Source organism: Melanostigma gelatinosum (genome assembly GCF_949748355.1).
Source record: "Melanostigma gelatinosum genome assembly, chromosome: 11".
In the NCBI taxonomy this organism is placed as follows: domain Eukaryota; kingdom Metazoa; phylum Chordata; class Actinopteri; order Perciformes; family Zoarcidae; genus Melanostigma; species Melanostigma gelatinosum.
In genome coordinates this window covers 25,853,661-25,865,165 of record NC_136644.1, presented here as the reverse complement: position 1 = coordinate 25,865,165, position 11,505 = coordinate 25,853,661, and the positions used below count along the sequence as shown (strand labels likewise).

The 11,505-nt window shown below is 46.5% G+C and overlaps 1 protein-coding gene across 1 annotated transcript in view; it reads left to right on the top strand.

Moving 5' to 3' along the window:
• The window catches only part of LOC306785095 (uncharacterized protein), a 20,632-nt gene extending 9,333 nt beyond the window's left edge, over positions 1 to 11,299 (top strand). Inside the window, exons 6-10 of the mRNA XM_079279320.1 lie at positions 976 to 1,149; positions 2,479 to 2,668; positions 4,909 to 4,982; positions 7,117 to 7,245; positions 7,535 to 11,299. Coding sequence (XP_079135446.1) covers positions 976 to 1,149; positions 2,479 to 2,668; positions 4,909 to 4,982; positions 7,117 to 7,245; positions 7,535 to 7,653 — 686 coding nt within the window. The 3' untranslated portion in view covers positions 7,654 to 11,299. The remainder of the gene's footprint in view (positions 1 to 975; positions 1,150 to 2,478; positions 2,669 to 4,908; positions 4,983 to 7,116; positions 7,246 to 7,534) is intronic.
• Positions 11,300 to 11,505: the final 206 nt, after the last annotated feature.

Genomic DNA, 11,505 nt, shown 5'->3' with positions numbered 1-11,505 from the left:
TCTTGTCACCAATATCACCGATGCTGGGTAGATGGGTACCAAAGATCGTGGATCGCAATTATTTTGGCCTGGATAAATGTGATAATGTTCATATCGGCACACGCCTCCTGCTGACAGTAAAACCCTTTGAGGACTTTCGTGGTGATGTGTCTCTGGTGGGCCAACACCGGAGGGAAATACTCTGAAGCACGATTAATAGGTTGCTGTGAAACTTGGTTTCAGACGTTCATGGTTCTCAGAGGGTGAATTCTGATCATTTCGTAGATGCAATAACTCTGCTGGGCTTCTTAACACCTGATGTGTCCAGTACTGTGGTTCTTGATGGTATTGTGAAAAGCCAGATTTCCATTGACTGTGTTGTGGATGATCACATTCCTTAGATGGTAAATCTTAATGATTACCTTTCTTCTCACCTTTCCTCACCCCTCTGACCAAAACGAGTGAGGACCGCTGAGCAAGTCCCTGAACATGTGACGAATAACTTCGCTCCAAGCTTTAGTTAAACTTTATATTTTTGATCCACTTGTGGTGATCAAAGAAGTTATTTTTGTATCGATTGAATCCTTTTGAGACTCGTAGGACGGCTAACACGGCTGGAGACTTTAATCCTGTTTCATAAAGAACTTACTTGTCTTAACGTACGCTCATTTGTTTACCATATTTTATTGTACATTTTCACATTTTCTATTTTTAAATGACGTCTTATACTACTGCACTGTGTTTATCGTTATGCACCAATCCCCAAGCCAGATTCCTTGTATGTGTAACGTACTTGGCAATAAACCATTTCTGATTCTAAATTGATGACCAGGTCATGTTTTAGATAGTTTTCCCCCTTGTTGGTTGTTAAAAAAAAAATCAATTTTTCATAAAAGTCGGCTCCGCTGAAATGTGTTACTTTGTGACACAGCTGCGAAGCTTTTTACCGCATTTGTATCGACGCACAAATTCACAATTCTTGTCGTTTCCCTTCAGAGGTGGAAGCCGAGCCGGCGAGAGAGCCGGGCGAGCGTCCGGCGAAGCGTCGCTGTTTCTGGGAGTACCGACGAGCCCGAGAGTTGGCCACGAAGAAGAAACTGGGCGGAGACGTCCACTGGTCTCTGTCCTGGAGCTCCAGCACTCTACCCAGCACGCTGTACCGCCGAGAGGGTGAGAACACCGCAACACTGACCGGTTCACGACCATGTCACTGCAACGACGAGACCATCAATATTTCAATCAAAAAGGAAAAGATAATTGATGGATTCATTGTTGGTTGCAGCACCGATCACATAGAGGTGAAGCTAGAAATAAAAGTGTAGAGATCCACTGAATGAGGAGAAATTTAAAAAATATATTCACACTGCAGCTGAAAGTGTCCCATTTCTTTTCTCTCATGTGAGATAAATCGGATCTGGACCCTCAGGCATGTGCCCTACATACAACTTTCATGTCAAAATCTGAATTTTTCAACGCTTCCCTGCCAAGTGAAATGTGCAGCAGCTTGGCAGCCTTTGTTCTTCAGAAGAATCCACTATCTACTGCCTCACAAATAACATTTAGTACCTATCTACCTGTCCTATATTTTATTTATATATATATATATATATATATATATATATATATATATATATATATATATATATATATATATATATATATATATATATATATATATTTAACTGCTACTTCTAAAAACTATGATGCCATTTATTTAGCTGGACAATTTCATCAAATTGAAGAGAATCTAGATGTCTTATCCCCATAGACTACATGTGTAAGAATATAATAGTGAACGTAGTCACCGTGACGTCACCCATTGGTTTACGGACTACGGTTTTGAAGCCTTTAATTTGCCATTTTGGCCGTCGCCATCTTGGTTTTTTTGCAACCAGAAGTGACACCAGAGGGTGAAGCTAAGTACAGTCGAACACTGTAAAGGACATTTTAAAAGGCGATCAAAATGTTACGTTTAACTTTCGGGAATTGAAAACAATGTGAAAGGGTCAAAGTTGTAAGATGAAAACACAGACAACTGTCAATCACCGTGTAGCCCCGCCCTAAAGCATCCCCTGCTTTACGGTCTGTTTGACTCTAAATGGACCATAATGTACTAAATGAACATCATGCTGTATTGAAGAAGACTTGAAACTAGAGATTGAGACATAAACTCATGTTTACAATGTTTACTGAGGGAATAAATCAAGAGAGAAGTAGAGTCATTTTCTATAGACTTCTATACAACCAGAGGAGTCGCCCCCTGGTGGACACTAGAGAGAATGCAGCTTTAACACATGAAGCACTGGCTTCACTTTTCAGGTTGCCGCCTGCTTATCCCGTTATAAGGATTTCTTGGTGACAGAGTATGAATTCTGTGGACAACGTTTGGCTGCACAGCAGACATTTGGCACACTGGTGTGTTTGCGGGTGTTGAAAAGATAGAGGATTGAAAGACTTTTACAGACGGGTATTGAATGAACTCTTTTGTCCTTTGTCCAGGCAAAAAAGGGCGCCGCAAAGCCCGCAAGACAGACGCCAGCGACCTGACACCAAACCCCCAGAAGCTCCACAACATCGGGGAGCAGCTGCAGAAGCTCAACGCCGCCATCGACGGCATGGGCCCGGTCAACGACCTGCCCGCCGTGGCCCGAGCCCGGTCCCGCAAGGAGAAGAACAAGCTGGCCTCCAGGTACCAGACTCCACTCACTGCCCTCCTTACATCCTCTGCACCAAGTCAGAGCCCGGGAAGACTCTCCGTATCGATTCATCTGGCATGAGTGGGCATTTTGGTTTGGTTTTCAGCGATTGTGCATCATTTGCAGAAAGAAATAGATGAGAATCCTACGTGCCTCTGTGGTTTTGTATATCTGCAGTCTTTTAGTCTTCAAGATCGGTTTTTAAATATGAGGGGTAGTCAAGTAGTTGACCTGGAGGACATGGAGAGAGAAGAATGTATTGAGAAATACATCTAATCTCAGTGGAATTTAAGGATTTGACTGAATGAAAAATCTGAAAATCTAAAGAAAACAGGCTTTTTTTTGTCAGGAGGCTTCTGATTTCAACTCCTCCCCCGTGAAACACAGTGTACCATACGTGAGATGGCCTTCTAAATCTCAGCCTTACTGCAAACAGTCAGAAGATGTCCCCAGGGACAACATACACAACACAAATTATTTGGGAAATGTAGGCCATGAGTGTATTTTTAAGTTGATTGGTTTACCTTGGCCGTGAGCAGGATGGAATAAATGAAGGAAAGCTGGAGGAAAGCGGAGCAAAACAACAGAGGAGACGAGATGAAGGAGGCAGGATGAAAGGCTGCACAGGAGGAAATCAGGGCAGGATTGAGGAGGCAGACGAGGAGAGGAAGGTTATTGAAAGTTCATCTCTGGATGGTGGGAGGGAGGAGAATTTGGGGGAAAGGACATTATTACCAGGCAGTTTAAAGAGGAGAGAGACTCTGGGATTCACATCATCGGATCGAATGATGATGGAAGAGAAGGAGAAGCATTGAGAGTGAAGTGTTAAATTCAGAGTTAGCGGTGGCTGGGATCAATCGTGTCATGAACAAACCTGCGTAGGAGGAAAACAACGAGTTCTTAGTTTGCCTCCAGCGGACGCTTAGCGGTAGAGAGATCATGTGCTGGCCACTGGCCCAGGGACCAGACCTACAGCACGACTGTACTGTCAAACCCGTTAGCTGTTAGCGGTTAGCGGTTCGTCAAACACACCGTCCAAAGACAATGAAAGCGAGCCGCAGAGCAGCGGCCGTGAGGTACGCAGCAGTATGTGTACGAGCAGTTCTGTTAGCCGTTAGCCCCGCTGGCTAGCGGCCGGTTAGTGGAAGTGAGTGAGGAGTCAGCAGGCAGTCAATGGCAGCATAAAACAGGTGATAAAAGGCTTCAAAATGTGTGAAGTCACCGCAACCACAACAGGCCCTGGAGCTTAAACTACACCACCCAAGACATTATGCAGTTTGCTCGAGCAGAAAGCCAGATTAGCCGTGGAAAGACGCAGAGGTGCACAGTCACTCACCGGCATGATTCTCATGGCGGAGATAATAACAACGTCTTTATTGAACGAAAACAAACTCCAAAAATGGCTGAATCTGTGTATCCTCTTTGTCAGAATGAACTGCATGAACTCGCTTTATTCTCAAGTGTTGCAGTATTTGGAAACACCTCAAAGGTGAATTGTGTTTTTTCCTACCTTCCAGGCGGCCGCTGGTCTCGTTCTCATTCAGCACGCCGATTAAATCAATTTGCAGCTGTAGGTGAGCCATCGCGATGAACAGCATGTGTTCTTCGGGGCTATTTTTGGTTTCGCATTGCGAGCAGGGGCTGTTTCGACTAAACTCTTGTGTTGATGGTGTGTTTAGGGGCTTGTGGGAAGGTAGGGAAATGCATTAACAAAAACGTGGTACAAGTTGGAACATCCCAGCCGTGATTAGGAACAGCTTAATGTCGTATGGTCGTCCACATCCTCTTTAGAAGGGACTGTGGTCAGAACATCTCAACATGCAGAGAGGTAGAGGGAGTGTTTTGTTTCCTTAAGTTTCATTCAGCTGATTCACGGCCGCAAGAAATGAGAAATTCTCTGCACGCTGCGGAGAATAGTCCCCATGAGAGGCATCAATATTTAACATGCATCGACTGATTCAGGCTCTGCTGCCTTTTTCTTTTTGAAAACACCAAATACTCTCAAACCAAACCGGCCGTATCCCGTCAGAGTCAAGTGGTAGCGGAGGCGAGGGGATGAGGGGAGGGGTTTTTCCAGTCAATCTGCCTCACAGTTTGAAAATAAATCCTCCTCTCATCACTCTCCGGCTGCTCTGGCTGTGAAACCGGCAGACACGGTAACGGGAGAACGGGAATACGAAGAGTCTCTCGTTCCAGAGGATGATGGCGCTCTGGTTTTTTACTCTGTTTGCAGAGCCTGCCGGCTGAAGAAGAAGGCCCAGCACGAAGCCAACAAGATCAAGCTGTGGGGGCTCAACCAGGAGTACGGTCAGTACTGCAGACCGGACACGTTCTACAGCTGCAACGTCAAAGTGATGAACACATGAACACGTCACTGACGAGTCAAAGTCCTCTTTGTAAATGACCACCAGGGGGCGACTCCTCTGGTTGTATAGAAGTCTATAGAAAATGACTCTACTTCTCTCTTGATTTATTCCCTCAGTAAACATTGTAAACATGAGTTTATGTCTCAATCTCTAGTTTCAAGTCTTCTTCAATACAGCATGATGTTCATTTAGTACATTATGGTCCATTTAGAGTCACACAGACTATAAAGCAGGGGATGCTTTAGGGCGGGGCTTACAGTGATTGACAGGTCTCTACTACAACGTTGTCCGGCCTGGGAGTTGATCTCGAACTCTTTCACTTCATTAAAGTTAATTGAGAGATTTTGGTCGCCGAGATGATTATAATCCAGTAATATAACGTATTATTCTAAAATGGGATTCAATGACAGTAGGTATTGCTCCTAAATATTGTGATATTATATGACATTAAACTTCTCATTAGTGCCCGTATGAACAGCATGAGTATCAGCCCACCTGACAGCCCTGATCTCTGATCACCACGACGTCATCACACGTTGTGTTTGATCACTCGAACCCACCGTGACTCTCTTTCATTAAACCGCCGCTGAGGCGCTTAATGCTCTTCTTCCCCTCAAGGTTGTTTTAAGTGTCACATTTCTTCTGTTCATTTCATCCTGCAGTCACACATTCTGACAGTGAAGGAACAGGCTCGGTGGGAATTTGCCTAAATTAAAGAGAAATAATCTTGTGTTCAGCTGTGGAGATTGAGACTTAAAAGTGTGTAATTTATTTAAAAACCGCCTCTTTATAATAAGAATAACAAATCAAGTAATAAATGAAACATCGTTTCTCTCGGAAGACGAAGAAATCATGTTACTGCAGAAAGATGATCGTAACAAGATAATCAACACTGAATATGTCAGCCCGGTCTTCCTCCTCCTCCTCCTCCTCCTCCTCCTCCTCCTCCTCCTCCTCCTCCTCCTCCCCCAGTTTGGTTTCGACATCTTTAACCCCGACCATCATCCAACTTCCTTTGTCCTATTTTCTTCTCTTTTTTTTCCCACTCACATTTTTTTAACATTCCAATCGTTCCTGATGCTGGACCAGAGATTCATTGAGTCTTTAGTTGTGGCTCACGCAAAAAAAAGAATGTCATCTCGCTGGCAGGAAGCCAAAACACACACACTATCTCTCTCTCTCGCTCTCTCTCTCTCTCTCTCTTTCTCTCTCTGTCTCGCTCTCTCTCTCTCTCTCTCTCTCTCGCTCTCTCTATCACTGTAATTTGCATCCAAAGAAAAACACGCTCTGCAAGCGTAGCAGCAGATTCAACAGGAAAATTCAAACAAGTAAGACTTTGGCATCGTGCCAGTGTGTGTGTGTGTGTGTGTGTGTGTGTGTGAGATGTGGAGTCGAAGGAAATGGTCAGATCCACTGTGGTCCTTCGACCACCCTCACACACACTCACACACACACACACACACTCACACTCACAAACACACACTCCCCGCTGAGACAAAAGAGGATTCCGATCCAGCTGAAGCTGACAGGAGGGGCGTCATGGCAACAGGAGGGGTGTCATGGCGCCACCAGGTCACATGACCACGAACAGGAGCAGGGAGCCAAAATCACAGAAGGGTCCGATGATTCTTATCGGAGCACATTCACACCAGGAAGCTGCCCAGTTCAGACCCAGTCCGATCTGTTGGTCCACCATCAAACCTCAACGTTTGTCCCAAACACAGACGGTATGTGAGAAGTGGGCGTAGTCATCGTGATGTCACCCGTTGGTTTGTGGACTGATGTTTTGAAGTCTCGAGTTTAGCGATTTCGCCGTCGCCATCTTGACTTTTTGCAACCAGTGAACAGGAAGTGACCATATCTGGACTGAGGAGGAGTGACGTAGAGACGCTGTATACGTCTCTGGTAGAGACCTGTCAATCACTGTGTAGCCCGCCCTAAAGCAAGCTGCAGTTTAAAAACGGAAATACGGATTGAAGCTGTCAATCAGTGACGTGTTCTTTTTCATCACCTGCTTCATCGGGCTTCAGGTGATGAAAGTATTCGTTTTAACTGTGTTGTTTTCCGCTGCACAGAGAACCTGCTGGGAGCTCTGCTGCGGATCAAGGAGGTGATCCGACTGCGGGTGGAGAGCAGCGAGGAGGAGGACACGGACGAGCGAGGGATGACCCAACGTCTGGAGGACATCCTCCGAGAGTCCAGCGGTGAGCAACACAAACACGACCAACTCCACAAATCTCAAAGAAATGCGTGCAGTCTGTCCCGTTATGTGACAAACATACAAAGACCCACCAAATCAAGAACAAAGGGTCTGGAGCTTCATGCTAACGTGTTAGCGACATATGCTATGCTCTAGCAGTGTGCTTTATTATTATTTGATCCAACAGTGAAAATAGAAACTAGAAACAGGATTTAAGTAGTTGACATGTTCTGCCACATCGACCCTCATCTTTTAAGGAGTCTTTCTCTTCTTTCCATTGTCCCAATTTAAAGGTCCTTTAGTCGCTGGGCGGACCAAAGACTTTGTGCAGAGGATTTTGGCGGCCAGCGCAGGCGGTCCGATCCAACGCAAAGAGCCCCCCCCGCAGGGAGGTGATGAGGCCGCGGGCTGAGCTCACCCGTCGTCTCCCCCAACCTCCTCCTCTCCCCCGTCTCTTTCCACGCCTCCTCCCTCCCAGCACCACCAACCAACTGACCACGCTCCTCGACGATGCACACACTCGAGGAAGAGGAGGAGGAGGAGGAAGGAGTAGCCTAAACAAAATGGCAGTAAATTGCCACCCTGCTCCTGGTCGTCTCCCATTGGCCCTCCAAACCGTCTTCACCGCTCCGTCTCTGCAGGCTGCACCACAACCACCGCCAGGCCAGATCTGCTGCTGCTGCTGACGTCTCTGTTCTGTGTTCTGTCCGTCTGTCCGTCTGTCCGTGCGTGTGTGTGTGTGTGCGTGTGTGTGTGCGTGCGTGTGTATATACATTCTGTATGAGCGTATATAGCGTTCCTCTCTCCCTCTCTGTGTGCTGTATCTGTATCCCAGTGTGCCTATGAATAGACATTGCACTGTTTTTTGTAGATGGTCGTAGTTGTCGGCAGGGGGGCCGGTAGTGAGGCGGGGGCCACGGGGCATTTGAGGATTAAAGGAAGTGCTTAAAATAAGGAAGTGGGAGGAGCGCAGGCCTGGAATATATATATATATATATATATATATATATATATATATATATACAAATATGTATATATATATATTTGGCTGGGCTCCTAATACCATCGGCATCTGAAACATCTGCAACAAGTCCAGCTGTTAAGGGAAACAAAGTCCTCGGAGCTTTAACCCCCCCCCCCCCCCTCTTTAACACCCCTTCACCCCATTAAAATGTAAGAAAAGTCTAAAAGAAGAAAAAGAACCTGCACCTTAATTCAAACTGACCAAAGATACTGAAACCACTCAAGACACCAAAAGCGCTCGCTGCTCCAGATGCTGCCAACCATTAACACATCGTTTTGTTTCGGGGGGGCGACTGACATATTTTGTGATTGCTGTCATGGTCCGTTAAAAAGGACGACGTTCTATTCACCCAAAATGCACTACTGTCACGGACCCGAGCGAGACGGGCAGACAGGCAGCTGTGTGGCCTTCGAGCTCGGCTTTATTTCTATTTTTCACCCACAAAAGGGAAAGTGTCCTCGATGCCCCCCCCCCAGCCCTCTCCTCAGCCCCCTGACCTGACTTATGTAGCGCACCTTCCTGAATTGCACCGACAACTAGAGAGAATAACACTTGTAGATCTAGAAAGCAAATAAGATTTGTTTCGTTGTTTTTTATTTTTATTTTGTTGTATTTGCCGCCGCTCACGTCGTGGGCGTCGGTCATGAGAGATTTTTTAAAAATCTGCCTTTTCTTCTGTGGTCTTTGCCGAAGCTGTAGACCGACCTGTCCAAGGTCTCTAAATGTTGTTGGACATTAAAAAAAAAAAAGTCAAGGACTCTTTGAATTGCACTGTGGTAAGAAAGAGCAACTAAGCACCTTGGTGGGGCGCTTCAGAGCCTCCGAAGGAGAGAAAGAACCTTTCTGTCTGAAGACAGATATCGATAGAGCGGCTCGTCGTGGCCGCTCAGCGCCTTGTGACCGAGCGGTCTCGGTTTTGTTTGAGTATGGTGCTACTGCAAGAAATAAATAGCAATGCAAATGTGAGCGGGGGGGCAGTAACCGGCAAGTTCTGTTGTAAGAGGCCGTGTGTTTGCATAATGACGCCTTTCTGAAGTGCCTGCAGCTCAGAGCCACAGGGACCTGTGTTATTATGCCGGATCTGAGGTGAAGGAACCCATGACTACTGCGCCCAGCTGACTTCACTTGACTTTACTTTGAAGAAAAACAAGCCCTGCGTTGGGTCCGATCACAGATTCTGCCAAAAACAAGTTTAAAAAAAAAGCCAACCAAAACATTTCCCTTTCGGATTGAAGCCCTATCCATGGACACGGTAGCTGGCACCGGTTCCCGTGAACATGGACTGAGAGGAGCGGCTGTGAGCTGAGCATTCCCCCCTTTTCTGTTTTTCAGCCTTGACTCCCGTCTGGGCCTCGTTCCAAAGCTCTGCAACGTTCGCCTCCTATGGAAACTCCATTTCCTGCCTCCACCAGGAAAAGAGCAGCGGACCTTAAACTCTTCACCTCCTTCGGGTCTCGCTCGTGCTCCTGGGAAATGTAGTCCTGTGGTCCAGATGGAAAGGTTTCCTCGTGGTGGTCTGAGCTTTTAAAGCTCTGATGCCAAAGACAGATAAGTGTGATGTCACCGCCGAAAGCCTGGTCTGGTTTTCACGTGACCGCTTTCCAGGAACCCGGCTCAGGTTAGCGGTGCCTCGGTTGACCCGGGTCGGCCCGGGTTAAACGAGCCACCGCTGGGATTTTTGAAGAAGACAGAACTGATGCGCTCAGCTCTGAAATTCAGCAGAAGTCTGACCTAATTTAGACAATGACTTTGCTGAAACTCGGACGATTCTTATCTGAGTCACTTCCCCGTCGGGCGTCACCGTCTGCCGGAGACGGAAGGAAGTAAACAGAGTTTTTGTTAGTGAAAGCTGGATCCACATCAGCTGTTTTGTGGGTCAGCGACAGCTTGAAACCCTAAAGACAGAAGAGATTCAGCTCACCAGGTTCCTGAGATGTCTAGAGGCGCTGCTAATGAAGAACTCTGTTTTAAATGCATGGACTCCAGCAGCGTTTGACTGTGAGCCACGTCTTCTGTGAGAGACGGACTTTCTTCTGTTAAAAACACCAAGTGGAGAGACGGAGGAGCCGTCCTTCTCCACCGTCGCCGTTGAGGACCGGGCTGAATAGACCCATCAGTAAGCTGACACTGGTGGGACGCCGCTGACCTCTGGGTGCCCTGGGGGGGGGGAGGGGTCTCCGGTTTCAAAGGCGACGGGCCTCCAGGGCAGAGGAGGCCGGGGGAAACGGCACTTAGAGCCGATGGGGCCTCGGAACAGTTTATCCGAGACCCCTTAACCCCACCGCCACCTCGGCCCGCTGTCACGCTCTGACAGCTACAGAGGAGGAGGAGGAGTCTCTGCCCCCCCCCCCCCCCTTCCTGTGTCACTGGCCTGGAAACCTCCATCTGGATGGAGGGAGGTGTCAGTTTTGGACTTGCAGGTGTTGTTTGCGCCCCTCGTGTCTCGTCACTACATTCAAAGATAAGCATCTGTTTTTTTAAATTAGCGAAATATTAAAATATGATCTTTCAACAAAAACAACAACCCAGAAGGTCATTTAAAAGACCCGGAAACAACCGGTTTTGAAAACAGCTGAGCTGTGATGATGAGACACGAGAGGCCGCTGAGAGACAAACCTTTGTGGCTTTAACCAAAAACCCGAGTGAGTCGGTTCTGTCGGGATCGGAGGGCCGGTTTTCGTTCCAAGTGAGACGAGAGAAGACCGAATATCTTTAATCCATCTGAGAACATGTTGAATGAAGAAGAGCAAACATTCCACAACGCCGTGTCATATAATGTACAGCAACTCTTACACTTCTTCTCTTTTCTGTCCGTCTCTCCGTAACCCAGTAGTCACGATACTACAGTAATACTTCGGACCTGTTAACACATTAACTCATCTTTAATGTCCTTCGTCAGTAAGTTACCTTTGAGAAAATAGTTCAAAAAATTAAAAAAAGAAATACAAGAAGTGCCGTACAAATAGAAGCCTAATATTTTTTGTTTTGTGTGAGTGTACTGTACACCTGTATAATGTATATTTTAATATTTATATGCAGCTGTTGTATTAAAAGTATATTTTTAAGATAAGAACGGGGTCTGTGTTCCTTTAACTTCACTTCAGAAATGTGCCGCGCTATGTTTGGACATAATGAAAGCAGAACTGATTATATTATTATTAAAAAACCTGACTTCCAAGTTGTAGGTGAGGTCGATGCATGCTGCAGGGTTTGCATGAACGCTGCACAGCGCCGCCAGCA